The following is a 12,881-nucleotide window of genomic DNA, read 5'->3' as shown; positions in this document are numbered from 1 at the left end:
TTTTTCCAGCAGTCATGTATGGATGTGACAGTTGGATCATAAAGAAGGCTGAGTGCCAAAGAATTGATGCTCTTGATCTGTGGTGTTGGCGAAGACTCTTGAGAGTCCCTTGGACAGCAAGATTCAGCAGTCAATCGTAAAGGAAATCAACTCTGAATATTCACTGGAAGGACTGATGCTGAAGCTGAAGATCCAATAGTTTGGCCACCTGATGTGAAAAGCCAACTCATTGGAAAAGACCTTGATGCTGGGAAAGACTGAGGGCAGGAAGAAGTGGGCAGCAAAGGATGAGATGGTTGGATAGTATCACCAACTAAATGGACATGAGTCTGAGCAAACTCCAGGAGATAGTGAAGGACAGCGAAGCCTGGTGTGCTGCGTGCAGTGCATGGGGTTGCAAAGAGTCCTACATGATTGACGGACTGAACAACAACGACAACAAATTAAAGTAAACTTATAGTATTACATATAAGAGAAATGAGAGTTACAAATAACCATCTCAAAAAGTTGTAAAGATGCGCAACAGAACAAACTTATAGTGATAAGAAGGAATGCAATTAATAAAGAATGAAAAATGAGTATAATAGAGAAGAAAATATTGTAACAAAACCAAGACTTTATTCCCCCATATGACTACTAGGAGACTTCCTGCAGAACAGAGCATTTTAAAAAGATTCTGTAAAGGGCCCAAAAAGAACTATTTTAGGCTTTGCGAATATGATCTTTGACGATTGATCAAGTTTTCAGTCATAGACAATAACCAAAGGAACTGGCAAGTCCCTGTTTCAACTTTAAGGACACCAAAAATTGAACTTCACACAATTTTCACGTCAGAAAATAATATGCTTTTCGGTTTTCCTCAGCCATTAAAAAGTGTAGGCTCTAAAATTAAAAAAAAAAAAAAGAAAGAAAAAGAAGTAAAGCTCATTCTCAGCTCACTAGGCTGCTGCTAAGTCGCTTCAGTCCCGTCTGACTCTGTGCGACCCCATAGACAGCAGCCCACTAGGCTCCTCTGTCCCTGGGATTCTCCAGGCAGGAATACTGGAGTGGGTTGCCCTTCCCTTCTCCAATGCATGAAAGTGAAAAGTGAAAGTGAAATCGCTCAGTCGTGCCCGACTCGTAGCGACCGCATGCGCTGCAGCCTACCAGGCTCCTCCGTCCATGGGATTTTCCAGGCAAGAGTACTGGAGTGGGTTGCCGTTGTCTTCTCGGCTCAGCTCACTCTAGCTGTGCAAAATCGGGGGCAGGCTGCCCTGCATTGAGCAAAATGGAATTCCAAGAGAAGGGGCTTCAAGATCCAGGTGTACGGTCAAGTTTCTTAAGCAAGGGGAAGGTCACCCCTGAGGGCTGTGAGTGCTAGACACCATCATTGAAGTCCCCTGGTAGACTCGGAGGTCGTTCTCAGCCCTGTGCCCTGGCGACTGTGCAATCTATTGTTTTTCTTTTTTCCCCTTTGGTGAGCTGCGCAATCTTGACAGACCCAAGACACTTCAGATTCAGGTTCAGCCTGACTACACCCCCAGCAGTTGCCTCCAGAGGGGGCCACCGCGCGCGCATGCGCGGAACTCGGCCTAGCGGCCAATCCGATTGCAGGCGTCAACACCTGGCAACCAATCGTCCTTGGCAGTGGACACGCCGGCAGTTGAAGCGGAGTCCCAGGCCTGAGGAGGCGTTGTTCCCTCGGGCCTGCCTCCTCAGACTTAACCCAGGGACTGTTTAGGTGCAGGTGAGCTGCCGGCAGTTCTGGCATCGCCGCCCACGGGAACCGGTAAGGACTGGGGCCTGGTGCGGCCAAAGCGGTGCCGGAGTGCCCAGGGAAGGGTTTCTCAGATCCCCAATCTGGCGGGGCCTTGCTCGGCGGGACGGCCTCTGAGGGCCCAGGAGGGAGTTTGAGGCCGGGCCTACAGGCCCCAGGCCCCTTTCGCCCTCTCCCCTCTCTAGTCTGGGTGTGAGCAGCTCTCCAGCAGCCTTCCTGTCCTAGGGGTGGGACGAGCCAGCTCGCGGAAAGGGCCTGTCATGCCCCCAGCCCCCCGCCCCTCCCAGGTCTCCTGTGGAACTTAATATATTTAAACACACACACATACACAAATCTTCACGCGGGTTTATGACTCGGGCCCAACCCGGTTCTGCAACCAGACACAGTCAGGCGGGCACAGCAAAAAAAAAAAAAAAAAAAATCAATCTAGTGGCCTCTCCACTGCCGCGGTGCTTTGGTCGTTTTCCTGTTTGCTCTGCCTCTCCTCGGACTCCAGGGCTGCCCCTGTCCCTGGGGGCCCCGAGATTCAGGCCTTTGGTTCGAAAAGGTGGCAGATGAGGTATTTGTTTGTTTGTCTGTTTGTTTGTTACTGAGAGAAGGGAGGTGGGAGGAAGAAGCTCAGGGAAGAGGAGTTCAATCACTTGCTCTGGTTGAGTGTGAGACACCTGGTCAGCATCTGTAGGATAGGACCAGGTAGGGCCTGGGGGTTAGAATGTTTCAGGAAGACGTGACTCACCCTGACCTTTCCCTCTGCCCAACCCCAGGATGTGACCTTCTCTTGCCTGGGAAGGGCACTCAGGTTTTCAGTGTGCCCCTGAGGTAAGGTGACAGACATTTTTACAATAAGGAACAAAGTTGTGTCTTTCTTGCCTTCCGTTTTTCTCCTTTCATTCATGGGCTGACATGTTGCTGTAGAGAGAGAGTTCTCCTGGGGATTAGCTGACCCTGATTTCGGGTGGTGACTTCAGGGCAATCATGGTTTCAGGTCACTCTGAAGCTCTCTGAGTTGAAACATTAAAAGCAGGCAGGGAGGCTACTGGCTTGCTTTCTCCTGCATTCTTGAAAGAAAAAAAAGTAAGAGCACCATGGGTTTTAAGCTGTGTAGAGCTGACTCCTACCACTTGGTGAGGCTAAAATGGGGCAATGCACATATCCTAAGGTTTTAGCTACAAAAGCAAAGTAATGAAGGTATGGGAATTCCCTTGTGGCCTGGAGATTAGGATTCTTGGCTTTCACTGCAGTGGTCTGGATTTAATTTCTGGTCAGGGAACTGGGACCCCACAAGCCAAGCAGCGTGGCCAAATGAATAAAGTGGTTCATTCAGAGAAAATGTGTTGTGATTTAACATGTTTACATGGGATTACTTGCTCATTTTTGCACCTGTAAGAGCTTTATTTCATTAAGTAATTGAACTCCACTGGATGGGGGTGGGGGAGCATCTGAGTTCATTTCATGCCAGTAAACAAGATGATAGGTAGCTTTATGCCCAGCAACTTGTGCCTACAGCTCTGTTGCATAGTTATCTATTGCTGGTACAGCTTTGAACTTGACAGCATGTTTTGTTTTGGTCACAACATGTGGCTTCATAGGATATTAGTTCCCCAACCAGGGATCGAACACAGGATCCTGGCAGTGAGAGGGCTGAGTCCTAATCAAACCACTGGACTGCCAGGCAACTCCTGTTTTTAGGTGTTTTGGTTTGTTTTGTGTTTTTTAAGTTTTACCATATTTATAGGAGAACTCTTCTATGTGTAAGTATGATGTGAATGATATTATACCTCGAACTGTTTGTGTTGTACATATTATCTCAAAATTGAATAGTTTGAAAAAACTTACACTTGATATCTATTGATCTAGAATCCAGTTGGGTAGTTTAGCCTCAGGGTCCCTCCTGAGGTGGTAGTCAAGCTTTTATCTGGTTTGGCAACCTCTGAAAACTTGGCTTATTGAATGTAAGTTCTCTCACTTGGCTGTACTCATGAGGCCTCAGTTCCTCCTTCTGTGGGCCTCTCCAAGGGGCTGCTCGTGTGGAGGCTGCTGTCTTTTCCCAGAATGAGTGATTCAGGAAAGAACTTGAACCCACGATAAAGTGCAGTCTTTTTTCAGACGTTACACATCTTCACTTCTGTATTTGCTTAGTCTCACAGGTCAACCCTGTGATAGTTTGAGAGAGAACTACATAGGGGTGGGAATATCAGGACATGTGATTCACAGGGTCATCTTGAAGGCTGGCGACCATACCCATTAATCCACCATGACAGCCTTTCTGCATATGATCTCAGTCTTGTTACTGTGAGCAAATTATTTGGCTTGTGTTCACTTCTTGTGTGCTGTTGCTTCTGCTGCTAAGTCACTTCAGTCATGTCTGACTCTGTGCAATCCTATAGACAGCAGCCCACCAGGGTCCCCCAGCCCTGGGATTCTCCAGGCAAGAACACTGGAGTGGGTTGGCATTTCCTTCTCCAATTCCTGAGAGTGAAAAGTGAAAGTGAAGTCTCTTAGCCCTGTCTGACTCTTGGAAAACCCCAGGACTGTGGCCTACCAGGCTCCTCCATCCATGGGATTTTCCAGGCAAGAATACTGGTGTGGGTTGCCATTTTCTACTCAATTCTTGTTTATTCAGTGATATTCTAGCAAGTCTCTTCTTTGTCCTGGATTAAGTTTTCTGTTTCTCTGGACGGTTCCCATCAGCAAACAGACTGACTATAATGTCACCTCTCGTTAAAAATCTGTCTTTTGTGACACATCCTGCTTCTGCTTTTTTTATTTTATGTTTTCTTATTATGGACTTCTGCAGAGTTGTTTGTAGAATTTTTTATCTCCATTTCTCTCATTTTCCTTTAAATCCACTCTTGTCAAGATCACCAGTGAATTCCAAATGTTTAACTCAGTGGTCAATTTTTATTTTTTTTATTTTTTAAAAATTTTATTATTATTATTATTTTAAATTTACAATATTGTATTGGTTTTGCCATATCAACATGAACCCGTCATGGGTGTACACGTATTCCCCATCCTGAGCCCTCCTCCCACCTCCCACCCCATACCATTCCTCTGGTCATCCCAGTGCAGCAGCCTCAAGCCTCCTGTATCCTGCATTCAACCTGGACTGGCGATTCATTTCGAATATGATATTATACATGCTTTAATGCCATTCTCCCAAATCATTCTCCCCTCCCTCTCCCACAGAGTCCAAAACACTACTCTATACATCTGTGTCTCTTTTGCTGTCTTGCATACAGTGTTGTTGTTACCATCATTCTAAATTCCATATATATGTGTTAGTATACTGTATTGGTGTTTTTCTTTTTGGCTTACTTCAGTCTTTATAATAGGCTCCAGTTTAATTCACCTCATTAGAACTGATTCAAATATATTCTTTTAAATGGCTGAGTAATACTCCATTGTTTATACATACCATAGCTTTCTGATCCATTCATCTGCTGATGGTCATCTAGGTTGCTTCCATGTCCTGGCTATTATAAACAGTGCTTTGATGAACATTGGGATACACATGTCTCTTTCAATTCTGGTTTCCTCAGTGTGTGTGCCCAGCAGTGGGATCACTGGGTTGTATGGCAGTTCTATTTCCAGGTTTTTTTTTTTTTCTTATTTTTTTTAAGGAATCTCCACACTGTTCTCCATAGTGGCTGTATTAATTTGCATTCCCATCAATAGTGTAGGAGGGTTCCCTTTTCTCCACACCCTCTCCAGCATGTATTGCTTGTAGACTTTTGAATTGCAGTCATTCTGACTGGCGTAACATGGTACCTAATTGTGGATTTTGATTTGCATTTGTCTGATAATGAGTGATTGTTGAGCATTTTTTCATGTGTTTGTTAGCCATCTGTATGTCTTCTTTGGAGAAATGTATATTTAGTTCTTTGGCCCATTTTTTGATTGGGTTATTTATTTTTCTGGAATTGAGCTGCAGGAGTTGCTTGTATATTTTTGAGATTAGCTGTTTTTCAGTTGCTACATTTGCTATTATTTTCTCCCATTCTGAAGCCTGTCTTTTCACCTTCCTAATAGTTCCTTTGTGGTGCAGAAGCTTTTACGATTAATTAGGTCCCATTTGTTTATTTTTGCTGTTATTTCCAATACTCTGGGAGGTGGGTCATAGAGGATCCTGCTATGATGTATGTCGGAGAGTGTTTTGCCTATGTTCTCCTCTAGGAGTTTTATCATTTCTGGTCTTATGTTTAGATCTTTAATCCATTTTGAGTTTATTTTTGTGTATGGTTTAAAAAGTGTTCTGCTACTGCTGCTAAGTCACTTCAGTCGTGTCCGACTCTGTGCAACCCCATAGACGGCAGCCCACCAAGCTCCACAGGCCCTGGGATTCTCCAGGCAAGAACACTGGAGTTGGTTGCCATTTTCTTCTCCAGTGCATGAAAGTGGAAAGTGAAAGTGAAATCACTCAGTCATGGCTGACCCTTAGCGACCCCATGAACTGCAGCCTTCCAGGCTCCTCTGTCCATGGTATTTTCCAGGCAAGAGTACTGGAGTCAGGTGCCATTGCCTTCTCCAAAAAGTGTTCTGCTTTCATTCTTTTACAAGTGATTGACAAGTTTTCCAGCACCACTTGTTAAAGAGATCGTCTTTTCTCCATTGTATACTCTTGCCTCCTTTGTCAAAGATAAGGTGTCCATAGGTGTGTGGGTTTACCTCTGGGCTTTCTGGTTTTTTTTCCATTGATCTATATTTCTGTCTCTGTGCCAGTACCATATTGTCTTGATGATTGTGGCTTTGTAGTAGAGCCTGAGGTTGTTATTTTATTTAATTTATTGGCAGCCTTTATTAGAGCAGTTCATTTCCTCCTCCCTGAAAAAAAAATGTTTCATTTGGATTATAGAATGCTTGTCTTTCCTGCTTCTCTTCTATGTACAGTTCTTCCAGATACAATGTGTGACCTTTGTGTCTGGCTTTATTCAGATGCCATGTTTTCTTTTCAAATATTTATTTATCTAGCTATGTGGCATGTGGGATCTTAGTTCCTAGCCCAGGGATGGAACCTGTGCAGAGTCTTAAACACTGGATCTCCAGGAAAGTCCCCTAGTTTGTGTATTTTCAAGATTCATCCATATCTTGGCTGTATAGCAGCACATTTTTTTTTTATGGCTGAATATGGTATATCAATATGGTATGTGGCTTACCTGTAGTCCATTGTGAGCATATACCACCATTTATTTATCCATTCATCAACTAATGGATAATATTTGGATGGTGTATTCTTTGTGGCTATTGTGAATAATGTTGCTGTGAACACTGTTTTTGCATGGACTCAACATTTTCATTTTTTATGGATATATACAAAAGAGTGAAATTTCTGGATCATATGGCTACTCTATATTAATTTTTGAGGTACTGACAAACCACTTTTCCAAAGTGATTGTACTATTTTACAGCAATTACATCAACAATATATGAAGATTCCTTTTCTCCACATCCTCTGCAGCACTTGTTATTATTCCTCTTTTTGATTACAGCCAACCTAATGGTAGGAGAAGGCAATGGCACCCCACTCCAGTACTCTTGCCTGGAAAATCCCATGGATGGAGTAGCCTGGTGGGCTACAGTCCATGGGGTCACTAAGAGTCAGACACGGCTGAGCGACTTCACTTTCACTTTTCACTTTCATGCATCGGAGAAGGAAATGACAACCCACTCAAGTGTTCTTACCTGGAGAATCCAAGGGACAGGGGAGCCTGGTGGGCTGCCGTCTATGGGGTCGCACAGAGTCAGACAGGACTGAAGCGACTTAGCAGCAGCAGCAACCTAATAGGTGTGAAGTAGTATCTCACTGAGACTGATTTACATTTTGTTACGGGCTTCCTTGGTGGCTCAGAAGGTAAGATGTCTGCCTGCAATGCAGGAGACCTGGGTTCGATTCCTGGGTTGGGAAGATCCTCTGGAGAAGGAAATGACAATCCACTCCAGCATTCTTGCCTGGAAAATCCCATGGATGGAGGAGCGTTGTAGGCTACCATCCATGGGGTCGAAAAGAGTCGGACATGACTGAGTGACTTCACTTTCTTTCACTTTCAATCATGTTAAGCAGTATTTTTTGTGATTGTTGGCCATTTGCATATCATATTTGGTGAAAAGTCCATTCAAATTATTTTCCTGGTTGTTAGATTTTTTTTTTAATTGTTGTAAAAAAACCAAACATCTAACTTAAATTTTTACCATTTTAACCATTTTTACGTGCTAAGTATTTCACACAATTTCATCAGCCTTTTTGGAGAAAGAAATGGCAGCCCACTCCAGTATTCTTGCCTGGAGAATCCCATCGACAAAGGAGCCTGGTGGGCTACAGTCCATGGGGACACAATGAGTCATACACGACTGAGCAACTCACACAAGTACACACACACACACACACACACACACACACAGAGTCACAGTGTTGTTTTGTTTTTGTTGCTGTCATTTTTTTAGCTGTTCTATGCAGCTTAAATGACAGTTTCCTGGTTGAGAATCATACCCAGGCCCCTGATAGGAAAGTTTGGAGTCCTAACCTCTGAAATATCATGGAATTCCTTATCACATTGCTATGAAATAGATCTCTACACCTTTTCATCTTGCAAAATTGAAACTCTGTACCCATCACCTGTCCCATTAAACAACAACTCCTCTTTTCTTCCCTGTTTCCATGGACCCTGGACTCCATCATTCCACTTTGTTCCTTTCTATTGCTTGACTATATTAGATATTTCGTATAAGTGGAAACATACACTTTTGTCTTTTTTATGACTGGCTTATTTCCTTTGGCTTGATGTCTTAAGTGATCATGAAGTTGTAGCTTGGGGCAGAATTTCCTTTATATGGCTTAATAATGTTCCATTATATGTATGTATCACATTTGATAGATGTTTAGATGCTTCCACCTCTTAGTTGTTGTGATTAGTGCTGCTTTGAGCATGGCTATGCAAATATCTCAAGACCCCATGTTAACTTCTTTTGAATTTATATTCAGAAGTGGAATTAATGAATCATGTGGTAGTTCTATTTTTAATTTTTTGAGGAGGCTTTAGACTGTTTTCTGTAGCAGTTGCACCATTTTAAAATCTATCCATAACACACAAGGTCCAGTTTCTGTACATACTTGCCAAGAGTTTTCCTTTCCTTTCCTTCCTTTTACCTTTCCTTTCCTTCATATGTAAACACACACACATGCACGAACAATTTTTTTCATATCCTTTCCCATTACTGTTTATCACAAATTATGAATATAGTTCCTTGTGCTACACAGTAGGATCTTTTTTTTATCTATTCTATATATTAACATTATAGTTTGCATCTGCTAGTCACCAGCTCCCAATCTATGCCTCCCCCACCCTTCCTCTCTTGGTAATCACATAGTCTGCTCACTATGTCTGTGAGTCTGTTTCTGTTTCACAGATGAGTTCATTTGTGTTATAGTTTATAGTCCACATGTAAGTGATACCATATGATATTTGTCTTTCTCTTTGTGACATCCTAAGTATTATTTTTAATGCTAATGTAGAGTCAAGTGTTTACTTGACTTCATTTTCAGAACATTTGTTGCTACTGTATAGAAATGTGATTGACTTTTAAAATATTTATCTCATACTCTTCAAGCTTTTTATTAATTCTAATACCTGTGGTTTCTTTGGGATTTTCTATATATAAAAGTATGGTATCTCCAATATACTTTGACTTTTTCCTTTCCATTCTGAAGGCTGTTTTTTGGTTTGTTTGTTTGTTTGTTTTAAGCAACAACAACAATTCATTTTTCTTACCTGATTGCTCTGGTTATAGAACTGCCAGTATAATATTGAACCAAAGTGTGGAATAGACTTCCTTATGTTGTTCCCAATCTTATAGGGAAAGCTTTCAGTGTTTCATTATTAAGTATGATTTAGCTGTGGGTCGTTTACAGGTACCCTTTGAGAAAGTTCTCTTCTGTTCTTAGTTATTAAGTGGTTTACTTTAACCCCTGTTATGAAAAGGTGCTAGATTCAGGGAAATGCTTTTTCTGCAGGCAGATGTGTTTTTTGTCCTTTATTGTGTTAAAATGGCATAATGTCGATTGACTTTCATATAATGAACCAACTTTGCATACCTCCATAAATCCCACGTGATCATGGTATATAATCTTTTTTATATGTTGTTAGGTTTTGTTTGCAAGTATTTTGTTGAGGACTCTTGCATCTGTATTCATACAGAATATCCGTTGTGTGTGTGTGTGTGTGTGTTTGATGTCTCTGTCTGATATTGGTATTAGAGAAATACTGTCATGACTTTGCCTGATATGTGGGGAAGAGAAATGTGGAATGAAGGATGAAGCATTGTTGGATTTAAGTTTAGTCAGGATTAGAGGGAGAAATTTAGGATGTATAAGTGTGGCTTTGGGGGTGAGATTATCAAGAGAGTTCATTCTCAATTTTCTAGGCCTGTGTTAAGTGCTTGACATTGAATTATGCTGTTTGTTAACTGTGTATAGATACTTTATATTTGAATTTGCTACCTATTTTCTGTATTAACATTTATGAAATTAGTATGTGTGAATCAGTTGTAATGTGCATTTAAGATAACTTTTTGTCCAATTTTACTACAAAACAAGATGCCATTAAATAGCTGACGCTTTTTAAAAAGAGCTTAACCTTAAGTCTAAGAAATAAGCATGTTTGTCTTTAAGGTGCGGAAACACATTTAAAAGTTATAAATTTGCCCAAAAAGATGCAGCTGGTGTGTGATTAACTTAGAATTCCAGCTTCATCTTCTTTGACTCCAAAGTCCATGTTTCTAAACACTGTACAATAGTGCAGTTGTAAAAATACTCGTGCTTTACATGTGATTTCTCCTAATGATCAGTGGTGGTATTCTGTTTTTTCTTTATCTTTCTTTTTTTTTTTACTTAGAAGAGATTAAAATCAACATGGAACAAAGCTATTATTCTTGAGTCATGTAGACTTGTAGTCATAGGTTATTCATCTTTCATTTAGTCTCTTTGATGCTCAGTATCTTTATTTGTAAGATAAGGGTGTTTATAACTACCATAGAGTTTTGGAGATAACCAAATAGCACATTTTTCTGTACTTAACTAATATGTAGTATATTTATACCTAGGTGGCAGTTTATTTAAAGGAAGCACTGGGACTTGTGGTCACACCCTCCAAGAACAAAAAAGTATTTAAAATATGGAACCACCATGGATGTCATGTGAAGAAGAACAAGAGCCAGAACCACAGAAAAGTGAGGGAGAAACCAAACTAGTAAATGATGAAGATGCTGAACTCATCTTGGTTGGAGTGGAACATGTACATGAGGATGATGATGTGATCTTTGTTGGGATGACCTCAAATTCAAAACCAGTCATTTCAAACGTACTGAACAGAGTTAACCCAGGTTCTTGTTCAAGGAGAAATAGGTATGGTCACTTCAGGAAAGATAATGCTCAGAAATTACAGCCTGTTAGTCATGTGACTCCTACATCAGAAGCAAAGACTGTCTTGCCACTTTCTGTCTCTGAATCAAGATCAACAGATAGTCCTATTATTATTGAGCCTTTGTCCAAAGCGGATTCTAAAAATATTTCACCACAAATAGTGCCTAATAGCTTTTCAGAGTTATGTTCTCCTTTGATTACCTTCACAAGTTCATTGCAGCATCCAGTAGAAACAGCAGTTTCTGCAGGAGATATGGATAAAAGTCCTCGTGTATCAAAGCGACTTTCCACTTCTGAAACAAATAGCACAAGTCCCAAAAGGCCTACACTCAGTGATGGAATTATAGGAGAACATTCTTTAGCTTTGTCCCTTTCAGGTACTTTTCATACAGTGACTACTCAGCAAAGCACACCAGACAGTGTTCATAACTCATTAAGCCATGTTCAGAGTGGAGAACCTTGTCCAACAGCTTTTCCAAAGGACAATGTTCATTGCAAGCCTGTAAGTCCTTTAGGGGGAAATGTATTGACAAAAACTGACTTTCCAAGTGTATCAAGTCAAAATAAGTTTGCTGATCCCACAGAAGGCAATCTGATTGTGTTACTTCGTGACTTCTACTATGGACAGCATATAGGAGATGGGCAGCCAGAACCGAAAACTCACACAGTCTTTAAATGCCACAGCTGCTTGAAGGTTCTAAAAAATGTTGAGTTTATGAATCACATGAAGCACCATTTGGAACTTGAGAGGCTGAGATGTGACAGCTGGAAATACCACACCACCTGCCAGCACTGCCACCGCCAGTTTCCTACGCCCTTCCAGCTGCAGTGTCACATTGAAAGTGTCCACACTTCCCAGGAGCCCTGCACAGTCTGTAAAATCTGTGAATTGTCCTTTGAGGCAGATCAGATTCTCTTACAGCACATGAAAGATAATCATAAGCCTGGTGAAATGCCCTATGTATGCCAGGTTTGCAGTTACAGATCATCATTCTTTGCAGATGTGGATGCACATTTCAGAGCATACCATGCTAACACTAAGAATTTACTTTGCCCCTTTTGTCTCCAAATTTTTAAAACTGAAGCACTATACATATGTCATTATAGACAGCACTGGGCAAAGAGTTTTCACCAGTGTTCCAAATGTCGGCTACAATTTTTAACTTGTAAAGAGAAAAGGGAGCACAAGACCCAGTGTCATCAAATGTTTAAGAAGCCTAAGCAGCTAGAAGGATTACCTCCTGAAACAAAAGTTGTTATTCAGGTATCACTGGAACCCCTTCAACCAGGATTGGTGGAAGTAGCATCCATTACTGTGAACGCATCTGATTCTGAACCATCACCCCCCAAATCTAAAAGTAGGAGGTCAAAAAAACCCAGTTAATTCTACTTTAAGTAAGTCTGAAGCAAGTATTTCAAAGTTATAAACTCCATTAAAAACAAAAAATTCAACTATAGCATGATTCAATAATAAATACAGAGAAACCAATGTGTAATTTATGTGTTTTTGTTTTAAATACATGGAACATAGTTTCGTTTGAATATTGAGATGTTATTTAAAAATATATTACCTGTTTTTCATACAGTTGTCTTAGCACTAAAAAGTATGTGTGCGTGTGTGTGTGAGAGAGAGAGAACGAGAGAGGTGGCGAAAGGAAAAGTAACAGCCTATTTTGGTATTTCATGTTATTTGTAAGTTCGAAAGCTCTG

The 12,881-nt window shown here is 41.2% G+C and overlaps 1 protein-coding gene across 1 annotated transcript; it reads left to right on the top strand.

Moving 5' to 3' along the window:
• The first annotated feature begins 1,617 nt into the window (after nt 1–1,617).
• On the top strand, nt 1,618–12,651 carry LOC132344705 (zinc finger protein 280B-like). Its single transcript, XM_059884349.1, has 2 exons — nt 1,618–1,768; nt 10,853–12,651. Exon 2 carries the CDS (start codon nt 10,924–10,926, stop codon nt 12,553–12,555), a length of 1,632 nt encoding a protein of 543 aa, XP_059740332.1. The 5' UTR covers nt 1,618–1,768; nt 10,853–10,923; the 3' UTR covers nt 12,556–12,651.
• Nucleotides 12,652–12,881: the final 230 nt, after the last annotated feature.

This window comes from Bos taurus, chromosome Y (assembly GCF_002263795.3).
Source record: "Bos taurus isolate L1 Dominette 01449 registration number 42190680 breed Hereford chromosome Y, ARS-UCD2.0, whole genome shotgun sequence".
Classification (NCBI taxonomy): Eukaryota; Metazoa; Chordata; class Mammalia; order Artiodactyla; family Bovidae; genus Bos; species Bos taurus.
Note: the sequence above shows the minus strand (reverse complement) of the source record. Positions and strands in the feature narration are given on the sequence as shown.